The sequence below is a fragment of the Adiantum capillus-veneris genome, chromosome 18, assembly GCF_014529385.1.
Source record: "Adiantum capillus-veneris isolate H3 chromosome 18, ASM1452938v2, whole genome shotgun sequence".
NCBI lineage: Eukaryota > Viridiplantae > Streptophyta > Polypodiopsida > Polypodiales > Pteridaceae > Adiantum > Adiantum capillus-veneris.
Genome location: NC_140948.1, coordinates 30,131,750 through 30,155,171, shown reverse-complemented (window position 1 = coordinate 30,155,171; position 23,422 = coordinate 30,131,750). Strand labels below are relative to the sequence as shown.

At 44.3% G+C, this 23,422-nt stretch overlaps 1 protein-coding gene across 4 annotated transcripts in view; it reads left to right on the top strand.

Annotated features, from left to right (window-relative positions):
- Positions 1-23,422, top strand: part of LOC147435417 (uncharacterized) — a 183,526-nt gene that overhangs the window by 65,153 nt on the left and 94,951 nt on the right. For 3 of the 4 annotated variants that reach the window (XM_086488487.1, XM_086488485.1, XM_086488484.1), the window contains exons 5-6: positions 22,380-22,626; positions 23,343-23,391. In XM_086488487.1, the coding sequence (XP_086344613.1) occupies positions 22,380-22,626; positions 23,343-23,391 (296 nt within the window). The remainder of the gene's footprint in view (positions 1-22,379; positions 22,627-23,342; positions 23,392-23,422) is intronic. The other variant, XM_086488486.1, reaches the window with a different exon arrangement.

Genomic DNA, 23,422 nt, shown 5'->3' with positions numbered 1-23,422 from the left:
GTGGAGAGGACATTGTTCATTCTCCCTCTCTTATTGCTAATATGCAGGACAAGATTGAAAGGATTCAAGAGAAGGAAACTCTCTCAGTCTCTTCTTCTTTAAAGCATGACACACAGGATTTGCATGATTATGAGAAGCATGATGATGATTTGAATGACAATGATTTGCATGATGATTTGGGTGATAATGACAAGCATGACGATTTGCATGATCAAGATGTGATTTCTCACAAGCATGATGAGTTGCATAAAGATGATGTGATTGTTCACAAGGATGATGTGTTAGTGGATGCTTTTTCTAGCGAAGCTAACCTCGTTGTAGATTCGATCAATCACGAAGAACCGATCTTGGCTTTCGAGTCGAGGTCCAAAGAACCCCCACAGGACGATTCGATCATTCAGGAAGAAGCGATCTTGGCTCTCGAGCCTAGGTCCACAGAACCCTCACAGGAAGTATTATGTGTTCGCATGATTGATACGCACGCATTGTTCGAGTGTTTCCTTTGTGATCGTTTCTTGTATTTTAGTCCCTTTTACTAGGCATGACATATTGTACATTGAGCACGTTTCACTCATGAATGAGCACGGATGTATGCGGATTGTTTATGAAAAGCTGAAAAGTATGGTTTTAACGAAGTCACATTGCACGTCTCTTCCTTGATATGACACATTCGTAGAACGAGCATATGAAAGTGTGAGCACTAAGCATGGGCATTTCCGTTGTGAATTGCTACAGGTGATTGACTTAGATCATAAGAGAAAGATTCGATCTTATTGTTTGCGTATGTGTGGTGAATGGTTTGGTACTCGGTCTCTTTGTTCATCTACATTGCATGCACAGTCTTTGAGGAAGACGAGATTTTTTCCATTCACTTTACATGGAATAGGTATGTTCATGGTTTTGTGTTGGAAATGGTTTCAGGAATTTTCAGCCATGGAGATTCTTGAAGAAGAAAGAAGCATGACTCTCGACGAAGTTGAAGCATCGAAGGAGCCAGAGAAGACTTTGTGTCGCTTTCGGCGCGGCCCAAAGAAGCAAGCGTTGCAGACCTTTATGAAGTTCAAGTACCGCACGACCCACACATCAGAGTTGGCCGGCGAAGAGTCCCTTCCAAGATTCTCCAAGATTCTGGATGCTATTGGCGATCTCCCTCGACACCATACAGTTCAGTACCAGTATCTCATTTTGAAAAGGAGGGGATGTCACGTGACACATCCAACCCTATGTGTCCGTGGACAAGCTACAGCATGGTCAGGGTTCAGTTCAGTCAATTCAGTCTAGATTTAGAAGTGATCTGGCACTTTTGTGAGTCTATTCGTAGACCGTGCAAGCCCAGTCACTAAGTGTAGATGCATATCCTCTGGTTGCACACAACATGAACATAAGCATTCCCATCAGAATCCTTTAGGGAAATTTTCCAATGCATTTAGCTTATTTTATCTATTTTTGACATTTTTCACTTATTATTTTTAAGCGACTTTTGTTGGAAAGTAGGTAGTGCAATTTTGCTTAGTTTGTATATAAGCAAACTAGAGCTAGCACTAAATGGCAGAAGAGGCAACAGAAGCCAAGCCGAGCAGACAACTTTTCAGCAAGACCAAGCCTTGGTGGATTCCCTCTAAGCAAAGATCCCCCATCATTGGCATTTCCATCTCCAAGCTTCACCGCGGGAACCCAACAGCCTAGCGTTTTCCTTTAACCAAGGATTGCCAGAAGACCCCATCAGATAGCGATTTTGCATCAGCATCCTCAGCAGCAAAAGACCTTCTCTAGCGTTTTTGGTCCAACTTCAGCCTCTAGCGTTTTTGGTTGGTCCCACATTCAACCTTTGCAGATTCAGCAATGCAGCGTTTTTCATCATTGAAGTACTTGTAGATTCAGCCCTTAAAAGGTAGCAGATTCAGCTCGGAAAGACCATCAGTTTTCAGCCTTTAGGAACCTCTGTTTTCAGCCCTAAACCTGCAGATTTTCATCGACCAAGACCCACAGAAACAGCCCCCAAATCAGCATTTTTGGACTAGTCGCAGATTTCAGCCCATAACGTTTTTGGACAGTAGTAGAAAGATTGCAGATTTCAGCCCTTAGGTCGACTTCGTCATCGCCATCGTCATCGTCGACATAGCCTAGATGTCACGTGACACATCCCAACCCTATGTGTCCGTGGACAAGCTATGCCAGAGTAGGGTTCAGTCAGTTCAGTCAAGTTAGATTAGCAGTGATCTGGCACTTTTGTGAGTCTATTCGTAGACCGTGCATGCCCAATCACTTAGCATAGATGCATATCCTCTGGTTGCACACAGCATGATCATCGGAATTCCCATCAGAATCCATTAGCATCAGTTAGGGGAATTTTCTAGTGCATTTAGCCTATTTTCCTATTTTTGGTTATTTTCACTTATTATTTTTAAGCGACTTTCCAACAAAAGTAGGTAGGGCAATTTTGCTAAGTTAATTTATGAGCAAACCCAAGTTAGCACTTTCTGGCAGAAGAGGCAGCAGGAGCTTCCCGCTCAACAGGCAACTTCTCAGCAGTACCCCCCTCAGCATCAAGATCCATCGCCACCCTCACCTAGCTTTGGCATTTTCCACAGCATCACCCACCGCCGTGAAGTCTCCCCCTTCTGGCGATAATCCCCCGGCAGATAGCCCAAGACCTAGCGTTTTTGCTTGCAAAAACACTACAGATTCAGCCAGCATTTTCTTCACAAAAACGCCAGCCCACTTTGCAGATTTCCAGCGTTTTTGCTTTGCAGAGTCGGATCAGCCTCGCATGCACCACATCCATCAGCGTTTTGTGTTTGCAGATACAATCAGCCTAGCGTTTTTGGTGAAAGCCAGATTCAGCCAGCGTTTCTGATTTACAGCCCTTGCTGCATCAGAACCACAGCGTTTTCAGCAGTTAGAACAGTAGCAGATTCTCCCCAAGTTGGTTGCAGATGTTCCCCCATTTTCAGCCATAAAAACGCAGCCAAAACAGTCATTTTCAGCCACCGAAACAGTCCCGAAATTCAGCGATTAGAAGATCTCAGATTTCAGCCATCGTCGTCGTCGTCGTCATCGGCATAGTCCATTGCATATGCATTGTACATCCTTGTGCAATCAAAGAATAGACCACTCTCGCCGACGAGAGTGAGGCCTTCGGAGGAGGGTTTTACAACCTCTCGGGTGTCGTATCTCTTCTCTCTCCTCTCAGTCTCATTCACTTGCACGCACAATCCACTCACTTTGTTCGTGACCACAACACTCTACATGACGGAAAGCTCTCTCTTTCCCTAAAGAACTAAAAGGAACCTTGAGCAATAAAGATCACTAATCTTGAGAAAATACAACATTCATTCCGCTGCACCTAACACTAGACTTGCATCAGTCTCATGCATCACCATTGTACCAGATTGTGCAATCATAAGTAGACCACTCTCGTCGACGAGAGTCGGGCCTTCGGAGGAGGGTTTTACGTCTCTGGTGTCGTATTATCTTCTCAGTCTCATACACTTGCACGCACAGTGTCCATTCACTTTGTTTGTGATCATAGCACTCTCTCATTAAGAACGGAAGGCTCTACCTTCCATAAGAACAAAAGGAACCTTGAGCATAGTTCGGAGCACTAATCTTGAGCAAAGCGCAAACATTCATTGCGCTGCACCTAACAGAGAGATCAAGCCTTGGGAGCTTGATGCTTGAGAGAGTAGAGGGAGCTTGACTCTTGAGAGCTTGCGAGAGTAGGGGAGGGAGCAAGTGAAGCTTGAGGCTTGAGCTAAAGCATAGAGCGTGAGCTTTAGGCTTGAGTATTGCATAATGCATTGAGGGCCTTCTTCTAGGGCCTCGAAAAGAGCCCCTAAACCTTGTGTAAAAGGCCCGAAGGCTCCCTAGAGAGTAGCTATTTCTAGCCGTTTTGTAGTTTAAAAAATTCTTTTAAAAAACCTGTCTGTGTGGCCGTCTCCCTACTCTTCCCTACCGGCTGCTGTTGCGGAACGCTGTTCCGAACGGCTAGCCTTGTGGTCCACCGTAAAATGGCCATGGCTATGGCCATCCGTCTCTAAATGCCCCGGGCCATGGCTGTCCCTGTCCCTATCCCCCTGTCCCTCGGCCCTATCGTGCCATCCCCCGTTCCCTTGTTTCTATGCGAGGCGACCCTAGTGACGGGAAGTTCAAGCATGGCAAGTATCAGGCGACCCTAGTGAAGGACAGTTGAGGCAGTGTAAGTACCGCGCGACCGCACACACAAAGGAGGAGACGACCACTCATCCACAAACAACCCATGAAAGGCTCAGTCAAAAGAAGAAAGTGCAGACACTTGGCACTTGGACTTTGTGTAAACACACACACACACACACACACACACACTTGCTCACTTTATATAACTTTTAATGCTGCCTCCTGGCACACAACTTAACCTAGTCTACTCATACCTCTAGCTACACAACAACCCCTTGGTTGCCATGAATCCTGGCCTATGAGTGGAAGCCTTGAAATTTATACCTTGTCTTATAACCTGAAAGAAATGCATCTAAAACTACGATAATTTGCACTTACAGAGTTGGCTATTTGTCATTATATCTTTAGGGTAGATACCCTTAAGCAACCCTAGTTGACTAGAAACTTCATATTTTCTCAGCTAAGAATTGCCTCTCGGAAAACTCCATGGGCTAGACTGGAATGAAACCCATCTTCAACAAGTAATCAACCAACCCCCCTTCGCAAGTAATCTTTTCATATGCAGACCTAGGAGATCAGAGGGAAGCCACTCTTGTAGAGGCAACCTTGAGGCTTGTTCCCTATCTCTCCAGACCTGCCTTTATTGCCGTAATGAGGTTCAATAGATAGGCCTTGCTCCTAGAGCACCCCAAGGGTTATTGCCCATATTGGGCACCCATTATATCAGTGGTCACCCATACCCCACACAATCCCAACTAGATTCATTTTTTTGTATGCAGACGTGGTATCAGATTCACCACTTTGTAACGGATTGGTCTCATAGGTCATTTTGGCCTTTTGAAGACGTTAATATATCATTTCATTTCCTTTCTTCTTCTCTCTCTCTCTCTCTCTCTCTCTCATTCTTAGATGTCCAGTCTATCTACCTCTTGATCTCTCTTCTCCACTATTGCCTTGTATGTATATATGGCCATTGTAGGTCTTTTGGTTTGGTAGAGGATCCTATAGGAGTCGAGGCAAATTGGCATCGAGGTGTCCATTGGATTGAAGGCTAGTTTGTGTCATAACTTTATCTTTTGCAGCCTATTTTGATATGCTATGAGAGCCTTGGTGTTACGACCACCTTGGCTGCTCGGAGTAGCCCGTTCGGGTGTCGTATTGGACTTGATCAAGAGAGAAGAGCCATGCTGTTTCTTCTTGCGTCTTTTCTTGCATTTTTGCGAGTTTGGAGCTAATTGGGTACATGGAGGCTCTTCTACGATTTCCTCATCTGCTACCCTTGTTTGACCCAACTTTTTCACTCTGAGTGGAACCTTGTGGACGATCCAAGGTGTGGAGCATTGGTGGATTGATCTGAGTTTCTCCAGCTGGGCGTTATGGTGCCGTGCCTTCCCGCAAGGGAAGCAAGCATGCGGCTTTGTGATCGAGCAGGGGAGACATCATTTATGCCTTAGTTCTTGAGAAAGAGCAGTGTTTGGATAGCTATGGGATTTGCTCTCATAGTTTGGAGTTGGCTCCTATGGTTGTGTTTCACAGAGGAGATGGATTGGTTGATTGCTATATCTTGTGCAATTGGACACTTATCTGGGGTTGTTGACAAAGATATCCTTTGACAGAGGTCAAATGTTTTTCTCCTTGGTCATTTTCAGCCTTGTCGACCCTGGGATTGGCTTTTTTTGCGGGTGTCTAGCCTATTGTAGGCGTGGGATATTTTTCCAATCTTGGGACTATTTTTCCCTAGTGCTCGGCCCTTGTTAGCCTAGTTTCCCATATTTCGTATTTCTTCCCTCATCTCTTGGGGTTGTGGGGGCTGATTTGGCTTGGGCAGCCAGCTTGTACACATAAATGTAGGGCAAAGGGTGTCACAAGTTGGTGATGTGGTATGACCCCACAGGGGGTTAGAGCATTAAAACTATAGAGAATGTCATAAGTTGGTGACGTGGCAACCCCAAGGGGGTTAGACATTAAAAGAACCCAACTATGGACTTTCAGTTGAACCCTAAAAACTGCAACCAATGATTATCCACGATGTACCGGGTACCGAAGTACGGATCAGACCCCCTCGGAAATTCCACACGTCGGATAGCCTCTATATGATACTTAAAAGTTTACATACTACACCACCATGTTTAAAATTTTATACAGGAACGCAAAACCATAGAAACTTTAGAATTTGCATTTAGAGACTAGCTCGCTGCTCAATCTACACACAGTACACGAATCTGTCAATGAACACCATAACTAACACAAATGTGACTCGCCAAAGGCATGTAGACAAAGAACAAAAAGTGGAAGATGGAGCCTCAATGTGATGAAGTAGGCTTCCAGAGAAAAGCACCGTAGAAGCAAGCCAAAACGTGAAGGAGAGTAGGCTCCTAAATCCAAAACATAAGTAGAGAGTCCCATAGTGACGTAAAAATGCGTTTCGTGGCTCTGAAACCCTAAAACCTGTAAGCAATCGAAACGTTTCGACGAAACAGCCTGAAATGGTTGTCATTTTTTAAAGTTTCCAGAACAAGTTTTAGGCTCAAAATATTGTATGACCAACTTGTTAAGGTTTGAAAATTGGAGTTTCTTCTTGTGGACATACAATGTATATGTATTTGAGGTTGTCACACACAAAAATCAATGCCACTACATACTTATGCTGATTATTTATATGTATGTTTATGCATGAAAAATGAATCGTCTGTTTTCTTAGGGCCCGAAACAAAACGTTTCAAAACCTTGAAAACCTGAGACGGGCAAAACCCCGAAAAGTTTCATGTCACACTGGTACTAGAGACTAGAGTCTAGAGTGTAGACCGTAGAGCCTAGAGGTGGGAGGGAAAAAAACATAAGTAGATACTGGAGGTCAACACTGTAAGTGGAGGTCCAAGGGTGGAGAGTAGAGGGTAGAGGTGGGTGGAGGCTGGAAGAAAAAGCAGTGATCTCTAACTCTCACCATAGCTGATATCCTCATCGTCATAAACGACGTCCTCATCACCACCACCATCATCACCATCACCATCATCATCATCCGCATCCTCATCCTCATCACCACAAACTGGGCATGATGTCCCAATATGAATGGCACCAACAGTGGGAGTATGCTCTATTGATCATCTCTACTCTCTGCAATGGCCTTTTGAATCTCTTGCAAGGCAATCAAGCGGTCTTCATCTTTTTCCTTATTGAGCATTTTCAATGTGACCTCCATTCTTTCATAGCCGCGCTCTTTGATTTTGGATATGAGCCTCAAGTTCATGTGTATGTACACAAGCTTCTCTGTATGAGATGGGAGTAGCCTATTTCTTCTCTTGGTATGAATGAGAGAGAAGGTGCTCCACTTTCTCACATGGAGAGGCACATGTCTCTTGAGAAAGCACCCTTAGAGCAAAAGCTTGCAAAGCGCGTGTGCAAGTCCCAAAAGTTTCCCACCATTTCATTCACTCTTGCATCTTGTTTTGGTCTTTTGCGATTGGATTAGCAAATGACTTGCTTTTAGCCTTATAAATGTCATACTCATCAAAATGGGGGGCTTGCAAGGTCAAATTACCCTTGGTGTACTTGTCCAAGAATGTTATTCATCATTCATGCACCTCTCTATCACTATGTTGCCCTCTTCCTCGCCATAAAGGATGCAACATGTAACCGTCTGTGCATCATATTTCATCTTTCAATGCATAGATCCCTAATCTCTCTCATCCTTGCAACATCAATGCCTTGCATATTTTCAATTTGCTCTATTGTGTGATCCGTAAGCTCGTACATAAGCTGTTATAGGCTTGGACACTCCAAGTGAGTAATCAATAGCAACACATGAATAGAAAGTGCAAAGAGAGAGAGAGAGAGAGAGAGAGAGAGAGAGAGAGAGAGAGAGAGAGAGAGAGAGAGAGAGAGAGAGAGAGTCTCAAACTGGTACAGAATAAAAGAAAAGGACTTCTGGTGGATGATGGGATCGATAGGGATGTATGGAACTCTAGTACTAGGGGTATGTGCATGGCTATATGTTGAGGGTAGTACAACCATGTAAATGCATCAATTTAGCTAGCTCCATCTTGTGCTAATGGGGGGATGTAAAATGTAGTACATGGGAAGGGTTGCCCTAAGGAACGCAACTGGGTGAACCATCATCTGGGGTCGTCTCTCCTCAGCAGCTCGATGTGCTCGGGTCCAGATCTCCTCGATCTGTCTACGGTGGAGTCGTGGGGCTTGGCATCCTGTAGCATGCGGGCGTCGTCTGACCCGCTCGTCTTAGCATGTCGAAGGGTCACTCCCCTCGGTGGGTCTGGGAGTGGAAGGGGTGTAGGTCTCTGAAAGAAGTGTGTAAGATGTGATTGTCTCCCCCCCACGTGGGTCTCTGTAGGTGGATGTAGAAGCGTGTCCCTGTGCCTCTGTATCTCTAGCAAGTAGCGCCCCAACTGTCTCTGATCTCGAGAGTGCATGATCTCTTGGAGGGTAGGCTGCCCTCTAAATAGTGGCTCGTATTGGCCTCTAATATCAGCATAAGCTCTGCATCTGCAAACAAAATGCCCGTTACTCTCCACTTCCTCTCTGCATACTCAACAGACTCTCTCCTCTGTCCAAAAATGTGTCAAGAACTCAGGCGTGAGAGGCCCTCTCTCTGCCAATGGTCAGCTGCAGTTGGAGAAATCTCACGTCGAACAGTAAGGATGTGACGGCCCAGGCGCGCTGTGTACTGAAAAAAGGGAATCCGAGGATGGTCTTTGGGAGTGAAGGGATCCCACCAAAACCACTCCAGGATCCCACTGAACACGGGCTAGGGGGTTGTTCTCCCAAGCCAACAGTCTCCAGCCTCCCGTCTCTAAGATGACTGGGTCAGGGTCTAGCACGCACGATCTCGCATAGTTGGAAGTAGCACTCTGATCCGTTGGAAGTAGCACTCTGAGATCTTTGGTGGCTCCGAGAGGGTACGATGCAATCTGTCCTTGCTCTAAACCTTGAAGAAAAGACAAATGTGTTTGAAACCGGCCCATAGGGCGGTAGACTTTAGCTTTCACCCGAATCTTTACTTGAACTTTACAACACAGAGGAACTTTATGATTAAATGTGTGGCTGGAATTAAACCTTCAATCAAACCACGGCTTGGCAGCTAGAGTGCTACCAAGCAGATAGTGACACCCTGTTGGCCCCAAAGACTGGCACCCCTTTCGGTATTTCTTTATTCTTAGAAAAATCTGTAAACTTCTACAAGCTGTCCCACTTTATCAGGCTGGAATTCCCCTAGTCTAACCCGATTTTGGCAGCATAACCACAATAGAAGTCTCCCCGGACAAAATCCCAAGTAAACACTGACTTTCCACGCACTCTACAACACTTAACAAAACTTGGCGAGAAATTACAGCACGCTGAATTCTCTGTTTTTGGCCTCCAATTTGCACCAAAACACCTATTGGGTGATTCCCTAGCTTCCCAGGAGCTCCTCGGACCTGTAGGCATCAAAACTGGCCGAAGCCCTAAACCTGCAAAAACTCACAGCAGGTTGTAATTCTCTGTTTTGTGCTCCGATTTGCGTGCCGATCACTTTTAAGGATAGCCCTCGAGCTCCCGCACCTATATGATCAGTCTTCTTCGATGAAGAAGAAAAACATTACAAAATTCAAAGGGGAGCTTTTAGAAGTGTTGTATTACCTTTGTGGCACTTGTTTTTGCAAAAAAATTGCAAAAATCATTGAAATTTCAGCAAATTATTAATTTCTGAAACTTTTTATAGAAATTTAATTTTCTGGTTTTTGTGCACAAAAATGATAAAATGGCCTCTTCCTCTTCGGACGTGAAGAATGCAGTGTATTCTTTTCTTGAAAGATTGCGATGGTGATTTCGAATCTCTTCGAAATCAAGAGATTCGAAGGCACTCGATTTGATTCATGGAAAGAGAGAATGTAGTGCATTCTTTTCTTGAAAGATTGCGACGATGCACTACAAGATGTAAAACGTGTAGCTATGACACATGAGGCGTGGCTTAGTCTAAACAAGAAGGCTATTTTGTATGTAAAAGTGGCTGTTTCGGATGAAATTTTGGTAGATCTCAAGGGTGTTGACATTGCCTATGCTGTGTGGGAAAAACTCAAGGCCACTTATGAAAAGAGGACACTGGTGAACAAGGTGCACTTGATGCGTATGCAATTGGATACTGCAAAGTTTGCAGCTGAGCAGTTTCGTGCTTTTACAGGTATTCTTCCCGAGCTGTAGCATTTTGGTTTGCTTGCTTTTGATGATAAGTTAAAGGCCATTTTCTTGCTTATGACCTTGCTCGAGGCGTGGCTTAATCTAACCAAGAAGGCTATTTTGTATGTAAAAATGGCTGTTTCGGATGAAATTTTGGTAGACCTCAAGGGTCTTGACATTGCCTAATGTTGTGTGGGAAAAGCTCAAGGCCTTTTATGAAAACAGGACATTGGTGAACGAGGTCCACTTGATGCGTATGGAATTGGATACTGCAAAGTTTGTAGTTGAGCAGTTTGGTGCTTTCAGTATTTACAGGTATTCTTCCCGAGCTGTAGCGTTTTGGTTTGCTTGCTTTTGATGATGAGTTAAAGGCCATTTTCTTGCTTATGACCTTGCTCGATTCTTGGGAGGCCCTAATGGTCTCATTGTCTAGTAACCCAAAGATTACCTTTGATGGAGTAAGGGGTGGCTCTATTCTCAATGAGGAAATTAGATGAAAGGCAAGTGGTGAGGCTAATGCTTCGGCTCACATGGTTAGAGGCAGGATAGATGAAAGGAACGTTATGCTGGTTAAAGGAACAAGAGCAAGAGCAAAGGAAAGCAATCTGATGTCACTTCTTACTAATGTGGTCGGAAAGGCCATAAGAAGCCAGATTGTAGGTACTTTAAGAAAGAGCAAAAAGGAAAAATAATGCGGGTGACAAGAAGAAAAAGGATGACAAGGTAGATGCATCTACTAGTTCCAAGAACAAGGAGAAGGTCAATGTAGCTTCCAATGTGGTGATTGAGAAACGGTCTAACATAGATGATATTCTGTATGCCACTATGTCTCCTATGAATACCTAGGTTTATCATGCACAGAACATGCAAATCACCAAGGGTGATGTCATTGAGGCTTTAATGTCTATGAGTTATCTAGCTTGTCCTAGTCCTGGATAGTGGACTCAGGTGCCTCTTTTCATGTGACTTCATCTTGGGAGTGTTTTGTCACTTCTGATGCAGACAACTATGGCAAAGTTTACCTTGGAAATAATCATGCTTGCACGATTGATGGAATAGGCACTATTCAGTTGGCCCTTGATAATGGGCAAGAACTTGTTTTGCATGATGTTTGATATGTTCCTGGCATCAAGAAGAGTCTGCTCTGTGCTGGACAACTTGATATGCATGGTTATATAACACCATTTTCAGTGGTGATACTTGGAAGCTCACAAAAGATACTATGCAAATCGTTAAGGGCACCAAGAAGGGGACACTTTATTTCTTGCATTGCAAAGCTTTGCCAGGCAAGTTTGTTGCTATAGCAGAGATCGTGTCTCACTTAGAGCTTTGGCACAAAAGATTATGCCATATGAGGGAGAAAGGATTTGATGTTCTTTCTTCTCGTGTTGATACTAAGGGCTTAAAGCTTGATTTTTGTAATGAATGCCAATATGGAAAACAAGTGAGAAATTCTTATTACTCTGGTGTCTCTCGCAAATATGATCATCTTGATCTTGTATATTTTGATGTGTGTAGCATGCCTGTCAAGAGTATGGGTGTTGCTGTGTACTTTGTTTCTTTTGCTGATAATTTCTCTAGGAAAATATGGGTTTATTTCCTTAAGAATAAAAGTAACACGTTTGCTTCTTTCAAGATTTTTATGCATTTGTGACTACCCAAACATGTACGAAGCTAGAATGCTTGCGTACATACAATGGGGGTGAGTTCACATCTGTTGACAGGCCCTTATAGTCCTTCGTCTAATGGTGTGGCTAAGAGATTTTACACGACGTTGTGTGAGAGGGTCCGATGCATATTGTCCACCGTTGATCTCACTCAAGGATTTTGGGGAGAGGCGCTTAAAAGTGCAGTTCATATTTGCAATCATTCTCTCTATACTGCATTAAAAGCTGGCATCCTTGATGTAACAATGTCAGTCTTTGTAAATAACTGATTTATTTACTAAAAAATAATTATTTAATTCGTATTGCCCTTGATTTTGTTGGGTTTGTAGGGGTTATAGAAGATACCAACGGCTTCTGTGAGCTAATCATATAACTAGATGAATCTAGATTAGTGATACATAAATCAGTATAAAGAATTCTTCCTACTAATTCGAATATGAGAATTCTACTTACGATTAGTAATATGAGAATTCTGCTAATAAATACTAATCTAAGAATTATGAGTTCTAACTTATCTATACTAAGAATTCTATTTTCTAACTCTAATCTAAGAGTTCTATGTACGAGTTCTAGTTAGAGAATTATGTCTGATAATTCTAATCTAAGAATTATATTTACGTATTCTGGATTAAGGATTCTATTAGCAAATTCTAAGAACTCTATAATATCTAAACAACCAAATTGTACAAAATGATTGCCTCCTGAGATGGCTTCTATTTTGTCATTTTGGAGGATCTCGGTGAGTTTAATGAAATGCATTAGATTGTCAAAAGGGACAGATGTAAAGGATCTATAATCTAAAGATACAGTAGATGCATGAGGTTCAAATAGATGTTTATGTCGATAGACTTGTTCTGGTTTTAACTGTGGTATTTGCCATTGAGCTGAGGGTTCGGCTTCTTCTACTGCTAATGAGAGATTTGCAAGAGACTTGGTCACTTTAGGCAAAGATCTATTAAAAAATGCCATTGAAGCTTACCTGAATAAACATCAAAAGGGAAGGGATTATAACGGGTGCATTACACGGGACTTTATGTCACGAGGACGTGGCAGTTATTAACCATGTCACATAGATGTGGCAACTGCTAACCTTGGTTGTTGGTTTCTTTCCAATGGGGTTTATTTTATTTGTTTAAGACCCTCTTTTTGAAGTAGCAAACGGTCGGACATTGTATGGCCAATGTGAACGGTAGATTCACCCGCAGACGGGAAGTGGTCGGCACTGGAATTCGTATGGTAAGAGGATGTCTAGGCTCAGAGCAAGATCATATAGGTCCCCCCGTCGCACTTAGCAAGTTGGTGGATACTAGGAAGTGAACTCAATTAAGGCGTAAAGTCAAGGTGGGACTACCAACAAAAAGTATCCGACAGTTGGGCCACATTGCATTTTTGGATGCGGTCCCAATGAGGATAGATGGTGAGAAGACCAGTGGGAGCCCAACGGAAGCATCTCCTAAAATTTAGGGAACTGCTATTTTGGGCCACGAAATGTGTTCGCGTCATTACCTTCGGTATGACTAAGGGAACACTTTACAACTCTGCCGCGAAGTCAACTGACGCACCAATTGAGATATTTTTAGCAGGGAAAGCCCAAACTCGGAAACTGGGCAACGTGTCAGCTTGTGAGCGATTCTGCCACTCTGGGAGGCAAAAACGAGCTGCATATCATCAAAGGGGGCGCCATTTTCAGCCACAGGCGGATTGCAACAGGTACAGAAGCTATGGAATGCTTACCTTGCCCTCTATGCACAGTATGGTGACGGGAGTGATGCCCCGCACGCTACATACTGCTCTCTTTCTCCCCTACGTGCAGTTAGGTGATGCCCCACAAGAGGGCTACTCATTTGACTGATGTACAGTTGTGTGGGTTCATGCTTTTGTGCTGAGGCAAGAGCCTCCTTGAGCAGGAACAGGGGTAGCTAACTGCTGCTCCAAAGCAGGCACTGGTGAGGGTCATAACCTCACCGTACAGGTGCAAAATCAGCGCTGTGTATGTGCTGTAATTTGACTGTTTTTCAGCCATACGGACGCCAAGATCATTGGGAATCGTGCCCCACTGGCAAAGGACAGTTAGGGGACTGTTTGGGGCTGAAAACAGGGCAAAAACCAGTAAATACAGCGTGCTGAGTTTACTGTTTTTGGACAGGAATCAGAGGGTATACGCCAGTGCAAGCGAGTTCCAGCAGGGGAATTGGTTTCGCGCAAGTCTTGGGGCTGTTATGCTGCCGAAATTTGGCCAAATCAAATGGTATCTAGGTGGATACACGTGAAGGATTCCCATGACCTTACCTTGTAATTTACCCTCCTAAAGAATAAAGAAATACCGAAAGGGGCGCCAATTTTGGGGCCTACAGGTTGTCGGCGTCTGCTCGGAGCATTCTAGCTTCCGAGCCGTGTGTGAGTTGAAGTGTTAATTCCCATTACAGGTTCTCTTTGCAAAGTGCTCTGTGTGTGTGTATAAAGTAAAGAATTTCGGGTGAAAGCCAACGCCTACCGCCCTACGGGCCGGTTTCATGGTTCCGTTGCCGGGACATCAATCACTTTTTCCTCAAAGAGTGAGCCTGGATTGTTCAGGGTAAAGACACACAGTGCAAGAACGCGGGGATTACACTATGGCCGACAAGGGGAAGGGAATTATGGAAGAGGGTTCCTCTCCAAAGGACAGGCAGGAGATTCCTATGGTTTTTGAGATTGGCGAGAGCTCACGGCCACGTCAGTCTGTACCTCCTGTCAACGTCAATGTCCCTCCAGTAGTACAGGGCTTTATGACAGGGCAACTTGAGGATGATGCGTTTAAGACTCAGTTAGTTGCCGCGGTGAATGTCTTTTCGCAGCTGGTGCAGAATCCGAGGTTTATGGAATTCTTGCAAGCGCCACCAGTGCAACAGCAAAATAGGCAACCTACGCCGCGTACGGAGCTTGTTGAAGCTCAAGCCCAGGTACTTCATGAGGCGCAGGAGGAAAGGGAACACTCGCATGTTGCGGAGTCGGGGGCTCCAAAGCAGGTTCCTCCCGTGCTTGAACAGGTGGCTAGAACGCCTATTCCACAGGTTATGCCAGTTCAGCCCGCCACCTTTCAGAGCCAGCATGCTGTCTTGAATGGGCAGGGAGCTGGATACCAGGCTATGCACTCAGTTTTTCCACCACCCACGGTACATCCTGGGTATTTCGGGGGTGGATCAGTGTTCCAAAGTATGGCTGGTTATGCGTCTGGAAGTCAGCCGTACATGCCAGGAACAGTGTTCGGGGGTATGCAAGGCATCATGCCAAACCCCATGTATGGTACTATCGGCATGCAGCAAGGTTTCCACGGCAACCAGGGCCAGTTTGGGGTGCCACAGGGTCATTTTGGCATGGCTGGTTTTTCTGGACAGCAGCCAGATATCGCACCTCTGACGCAAAATGTGAATGGCCAACACGTGCCGATCATGCCTAGTACAGTGCCCATGTTGCAGACCATTCCGTATGACAACTGGGGGGCACTAGAGAAGCCGAAGGCTTACAAAGAAGGTGGTGCAGCAGTAAAGTTCAGTACCTTCAGGGGTTTCGAGGACAAGACAAAGGCACTCACTTTCCTCCAGCAGTTTGATACAGCTTATGCGGGAGGGAATTTTACAGAGGCCTCGAAGGTTAGGAAAGCTGCCACTTTCTTAAAGGACAATGCGCTGACATGGTGGACGACATTGTTAATGCAAGGACAGGCACCCGCCACTTGGGTTTACTTCAAGCAAATGTTTGCATCTGCTTGGCTATCAAATGAATTTGAAGCCGATGTCTTGACAGATTGGCACCAGCTTACGGCAGCTTCGTGCAAGAGCTTGCTGGAGTACAATAGGAGGTTTTGTAAAGCATTACTCTCAGTGACCTCCTACAGATTTGTGCCATTGACAGAGCAGATAGAGAAGTATATTTGTGGGCTGCCTAAAGGGCTTCGCGATTACTGTACAAAGAATAGAGTGGCTACCCTTACTCAGCTTATGGAAGTTGCGAACACTGGTCTTGCCCTGTTGAAAGGAGAGGACAGTGGATTTCCGAGCAATGATAAAGGAGGGCAGCAAAAGAAAAATTCAGCGAAGAAGCCCTTTGTGAAAACGGCTCCTGATGCGTCACAGGGGTCAGAACAGGCCACCAAAGACAAGGATTCAGCTGGGACTTCTGGAGCGCAGGCAAAGAAACAGAAAAGGAAGCCTTTTGTGCGCAAGTCGCTCGAGGAAAAGAAGGTCCTAATGGCTGAGAACAAATGCTTTATATGTGAGCAGCCTGGTCACTTTTCTATCAATTGTCCACAAAGGAAAAGGCCAGCTGACTCAAAGGATAAAGAAGACCAGAAAGGCAAGAAGCCTAAACCCACGGCAGGTTTAGTGCCAGACATGGTGGGTGACAGGCCCAGCACAGATGCCAGTGAGTTATGCAGGGCATGGGGTAAAGTTAGGGATCAGACGGCACTCATCTTCTTTGATCCAGGTGCCAAAGCCAACTTTATCTCACTAGAGTTAGCTATGAAGCTCGGCATCAAAGCTGAAGAGATGGGGTACACAGCAGAGGCAGGGTTGGCATGTCCTGGCCACTCAGAGTGTGTTACTCCCATCATTGGAAAACTGCGTCTGCATATTCAGTCGTATGTGGACATTGAAGAGTTTTACATCATGCCGCTGGAAGGTTGTGACGCCTTGTTGGGGATCCCGTGGATGTTCCGAGTGCATGGAGTCTTGGATGCCTACAACAAAAAGATCACTGTACAGCATAGGGGCAAAACTCACATCTTGGATGTAAAGCTTAAAGGAGAGTCAGTCCCTATTGTATCTGCTTCTGCTATCACTTCTGTAATAAAGAATCATCTTTCTGTGTACTTGATTTTTGCACGTGATGTCTCAGATAGTGATCAGTCAAATTTATCTGTGTTAGATAAAGAAAGGTCAGCATTTTTGCAAAAGTTTAGTGACTGTTTTTCTGATTCATTACCGTCGCAATTGCCGCCAGAGAGACCTGAGGACCATCGGATAGATTTGGTGCCAGGGTGTAGCCCACCAAATAGACCTCCCTACAGGGTTAGTGCGGCGCAGCAGAAAGAGATTATGGGCCAGGTTGAGGAGTTATTAGAGAAGGGGCTGATTCAGCTTAGTTCTTCACCCTTTTGCTCCCCAGTGCTCCTAGTGCAGAAGAAGGATGGCTCATGGCGCATGTGTATTGATTACCGTGCGTTGAATAAGAATACCATCAAGAATAGGTTCCCTATTCCTCGCATTGATGATATTCTCGATCGTTTAGAGGGTGCTGCAATTTTCAGCAGGATAGACCTGAAGAGGGGGTACCATCAGATTCGTATAAGCCCAAAGGATGTGCACAAGACTGCGTTTAGAACGACATTTGGTCTTTATGAGTTTCTAGTGATGCCGTTTGGGCTAACAAATGCTCCTGCCACGTTCAACAGAATGATGGACCGGATTTTCCGCTCGCATCAACAGTTTGTTGGAACATTCTTCGATGACACGATTGTGTATTCGAAGAATGAAGAGGAGCATAGGCGTCACTTGACCATTGTGTTCGAAGAGCTGCGCAGTCACAGGTTACTTGTCAATCCTAAGAAAAGTGAATTCTTCCTTGAAGAGATCCACTTTCTGGGCCACATAGTCTCAAAGGATGGTGTTTGAATGGATCCCGCAAAGGTCGAAGCTATCAAGACATGGCCAGACTTGAAGACTGTGCACGATGTCAGAAGCTTCTTGGGATTGTGTTCCTACTATAGAAGGTTTATCAGAAATTTTGCAGAGATAGCATCGCCTCTTCACGCATTGCAAAAGAAAGAGGTCACTTTCAGATGGACCCAAAAAGAGATTTCAGCTTTTAGTCTCTTAAAGGAAAAGTTGACTTCAGATCCAGTTATTGTTCTGCCAGATCTCAGGAAGTCATTTGTGGTCCAGTGTGACGCGTGTGGCAGTAGCATCGGAGCAGTGCTAATGCAAGATGGACGGGTAGTAGCCTATGAAAGCCGAATTTTGCAAGGGCCAGAGAGGACTATGCAAGTCTATGAGAAAGAGCTCTTGGCCGTGATTCATGCGCTTTCTAGCTGGAAGCACTACCTCTTAGGTGCTGATTTTGTTGTCCAAACAGATCATCAGACCTTGCGATACTTCTTGACACAGTCAAAGTTATCCGAAAAGCATATGCGATGGGCAAACATTCTTTCCATGTTCCACTTCCAGATTATGCATGTGGAAGGCAAGAAGAATGTTGTGGCTGATGCGTTATCAAGAAAGCCACAAATTTCAGCTGTGTCAATTCCTTATCATCATGAGTTAGATGACATGAAGGAACAGTATACTGCTGATGAAGATTTTGCAAGGATCTTTGAACAGTTACAAGAGGGGCAACATCATGAGCACTACCTCCTCAGAGATGGTTTTATGATGATGCATGGCAGACTTTGTGTCACTAGGCCATTGCGACGTAAGGTCATGGAAGAGAGTCATGTCCCACCGTATGCAGGGCATCGTGGCATGGATGCAACAGTTAAAGCAGTAGAGACGTTCTTCTATTGGCCTACCTTGAGGAGAGATGTGGATGCCTTTGTGCGAGCATGCATAGTTTGCCAAAAGGTCAAGTTTGACAGGCAAAAGGCACCAGGGTTGTTACAAGCACTGCCGATTCCGGATAAGCCATGGGAAAGCATTGCTATGGACTTTATCTTTGATCTTCCAAGAACGCCAACAAGGAATGATGGTATATGGACCATTATCTGCAGGTTCAGCAAGCAGGCCCATTTTATCCCTGTCAGGAAGAAGATAAAATCTGATCAGATGGCACGCTTGTTCATGTACAATGTGTTTAAGTACCATGGTATGCCACAATCGATTATCAGTGATCGTGATCCTCGCATGACCAGTTTGTTCTGGAGAGGATTGTTTGAGAACATGGGTACTACGCTCAAGTTCTCGTCTTCGTTTCATCCACAAACTGATGGACAGTCAGAAGAGGCCAATTCTACTGTCTTAGATCTGCTGAAATGCTATGTGTCAGATAATAAGGGCAAGTGGGAACAGTATTTGCCTATGCTTGAGTATGCGTACAATAATACGGTGCATTCGTCTACTGGCAAAGCACCTTTTGAAATTGTTGAAGGCGGCAAAAAGGTTCCTCCCATTTTGCACACAAAGGACAAGATCTTTGAGGCAGATCGATATGTTGAGAACATGGATGAGATGTATAAGAAGATTAAAGTTGCCTTGGAGAAGACTCAGGCAAAACAGAAAAAGGCTGCTGATCGTCACCGTCGTGAATTGCTACTATCACCTGGTGATTGGGTTCTCTTAAGGTTCGAAAAGGCAAGGTTAAAGAAGATGAAGGGCAAGGAACGGCTGTTTCCTAAGCTCAGCATGCGTTACTATGGGCCTTTTCAAGTGCTTGACAAGATCAGCGATGTGGCTTACAGGCTGAAATTGCCTGATGCATGGAAGATTCATAATGCGTTTCATGTGAGTCTTCTAAGACCCTTCGTGGGTGATGTGCCAGAAGATATGCCAGTTGAGGATCAGCCAGAAGTTGAAGAACTTGATGAGATCTTGGTACCTGAGCAAGTTTTGGCACATAAGGACAGAAAAGTTAAAGGACAAGTTGCAAGACGCTATTTGGTGAAGTTCAAGAACTATCCGCCTATGGATGCAAAGTGGATGGAAGAGCATGAACTGTCAGAGTCACCAAATGTATTGCAGCTTTATCTTGAAGCCTTTGGGTTACAGCCTACTTATGCCCCAACCCAACGTGTGCAAAGGAGAGGTAATGATAGAGCTAGTACATCAAATGTACATATGAATTCAGTGCCATAGATGGAAATGGCAAAAGTATGAAGGCCTCATTAAGTCATTTGTATCTATGTATGTTACGACCTTTCTTGCGGATACATGCGATGATAAAAGAGTGTTAATAGCACAAGATCATCAGTGGCGTGTATTTATGGTATGCAATCGAGGACGTTTGCGATTTCAAGAGGGGGGTATGTCACGAGGACGTGGCAGTTATTAACCATGTCACAGAGATGTGGCAACTGCTAACCTTGGTTGTTGGTTTCTTTCCAATGGGGTTTATTTTATTTGTTTAAGACCCTCTTTTTGAAGTAGCAAACGGTCGGACATTGTATGGCCAATGTGAACGGTAGATTCACCCGCAGACGGGAAGTGGTCGGCACTGGAATTCGTATGGTAAGAGGATGTCTAGGCTCAGAGCAAGATCATATAGGTCCCCCCGTCGCACTTAGCAAGTTGGTGGATACTAGGAAGTGAACTCAATTAAGGCGTAAAGTCAAGGTGGGACTACCAACAAAAAGTATCCGACAGTTGGGCCACATTGCATTTTTGGATGCGGTCCCAATGAGGATAGATGGTCAGAAGACCAGTGGGAGCCCAACGGAAGCATCTCCTAAAATTTAGGGAACTGCTATTTTGGGCCACGAAATGTGTTCGCGTCATTACCTTCGGTATGACTAGGGGAACACTTTACAACTCTGCCGCGAAGTCAACTGACGCACCAGTTGAGATATTTTTAGCAGGGAAAGCCCAAACTCGGAAACTGGGCGACGTGTCAGCTTGTGAGCGATTCTGCCACTCTGGGAGGCAAAAACGAGCTGCATATCATCAAAGGGGGCGCCATTTTCAGCCACAGGCGGATTGCAACAGGTACAGAAGCTATGGAATGCTTACCTTGCCCTCTATGCACAGTATGGTGACGGGAGTGATGCCCCGCACGCTACATACTGCTCTCTTTCTCCCCTACGTACAGTTAGGTGATGCCCCACAAGAGGGCTACTCATTTGACTGATGTACAGTTGTGTGGGTTCATGCTTTTGTGCTGAGGCAAGAGCCTCCTTGAGCAGGAACAGGGGTAGCTAACTGCTGCTCCAAAGCAGGCACTGGTGAGGGTCATAACCTCACCGTACAGGTGCAAAATCAGCGCTGTGTATGCGCTGTAATTTGACTGTTTTTCAGCCATACGGACGCCAGGATCATTGGAAATCGTGCCCCACTGGCAAAGGACAGTTAGGGGACTGTTTGGGGCTGAAAACAGGGCAAAAACCAGTAAATACAGCGTGCTGAATTTACTGTTTTTGGACAGGAATCAGAGGGTATACGCCAGTGCAAGCGAGTTCCAGCAGGGGAATTGGTTTCGCGCAAGTTTTGGGGTTGTTATGCTGCCGAAATTTGGCCAAATCAAATGGTATCTAGGTGGATACACGTGAAGGATTCCCAGGACCTTACCTTGTAATTTACCCTCCTAAAGAATAAAGAAATACCGAAAGGGGCGCCAATTTTGGGGCCTACAGGTTGTCGGTGTCTGCTCGGAGCATTCTAGCTTCCGAGCCGTGTGTGAGTTGAAGTGTTAATTCCCATTACAGGTTCTCTTTGCAAAGTGCTCTGTGTGTGTGTATAAAGTAAAGAATTTCGGGTGAAAGCCAACGCCTACCGCCCTACGGGCCGGTTTCACTTTACACGGGACTTTATGTAGGAATTTACCGAGGACTTTATGCTTGTGGCTCTGTGGCTTTCCTTCCGCCTTAACGCCTGCGGCTACCAATTCGTACCTTGCTACCTCGCTTCCACGATACCGCAATCTTGCTTGTCATTGTAGATTCAAGTGAACAGCGATAACACTGCTAGATAGATAACGGATAAAGAGATTAATCCTTACTAATCACTCAGAGCAAGTAACCTTCTACCGAAAGCTTGTTAAACTTGAGCTCATACACAATTGAAGTATGATACCACATGGAACAAGAACGATAAACAGAGAGAGTGTAAGCTGTAGACTAAATTAATTCACAAGCTCTGATATCAAGAAACGCACACAAAGAATTTGCAAGCGGAAGTAGTGTATTTCTATTAACATAGGCGGAAGGTAAATACACAAAGTGTGCAGTGGATCGTTATACAAGAGGAAAAGTTTATATTAGTGAAGCTTTATACAAGGGATAGGCTAAGCTTATTATGAGTTATGCAAGGACTTGACTAAAGAGGTATTACAACTTAAGGAGATGCATTCACTAGACTCAAGGAGATGGATTTACAATGAGACGTGGCCTCCTTTATATAGGAAAGGCTTGGCTTGAGGCTCATGGTAACGCCTTGGTGGATAAAGATAGTGGAGTTCACTTTACATGAGTGGGTTATCACTTTACACCAATGGGTGTTACTGTCCAAGGTGGTTTATTGCTTTACAAGGTGGACATGTCAATATATATAAATAAATATAAAAATATTCCTTGGGTAATTCAAATTTCAAACTGATGTTAGTAGATTTAAGAGTAACTGCTTCTTGATTGGACGCTCCAACACCTTTACAAGTTTAGAGATTGCATCTTGTAATATTTTCTCTCTACTCCTTGTTTGTGCCTTCCAGATGCTTGGCTGCCAGGTAAAGATTTTAGATCTCAAAAGTCAAAAAAAGAAGTTTGATATACCTTTGAAGGTACTGCGCTTTTCAACGAAGGAGGATAGGAAAGAGATGTCAGAACTGGTTCAGGTGGATAATCAAAACTGGGAGAATGAATTGAAGGATCTTCTGGTCACTGGGCGTGAGGAACAACTGAAGAAGCTAGGAAAAAAAGGAGAAGAATTTTACAAGTACTGGCATGATCTTATCATAGGTGCGATTACTTTACTTTTCTAGGTGTTTGTTCTGTCATTAGTATTGGTGTGCTGCAAATGAATTTGGTTCTTTGAGATTTAAAGCAGTATCTGGCTGCAGAAGTATATTCTTCAGTTTTTGTTTTTTGTTTTTTGTGATCTTTGTGGGCTGATTCAAAGTATTATTGGTAGGAGTTATCCTGTATGAATTACTTTGTTTTCTTCTTTTTGTTCTATCGTTCTTGTCAAAATTGGAGTCACAATGCTTGTTTGTAAATTAAGCTCTAATCAGGAACTACCTCTATACAAACCTGTACCTACACTTGCGCGTGATATGCATGATCGTATTAAAGGCAATGATCTTTTACTCCTTGTTTGTACAAGAAGTGAAGTTAAGGTTGCAAATTGTTAAGTTTTTAACATTGCATTTAATGTACTTGACCTAACGGAGTTTTTTGTCTAGTCCGAATTTGCAATGTGCATGCTATTCTGTGACTTTCACGACTGACGAATTCTAGAAGCATGAATGTGAAGGGGAACATGAGTAGTGCATTTTGACATGGCATGTGACAAACTCTTGAGGGAGTTCTATGTTGGGCATCTCATTCTTATCAGAAAAAAATTTAAGGAAGTTTTAAGTCCGGTACTTCATTCATTGACATTCTGATCAGAGTTGAATTGCTGGAGTCCCTGGTTTATGGTTTGTTTCTGATGCTTTTCTAGTATGATTGTGAAGGGGATCATGTAAGGTACAAAGGATCGAAGGCATTGAAAGCAAAATCCAGGTCCTCTTTTACCATTGTTAGTGTGTACTTC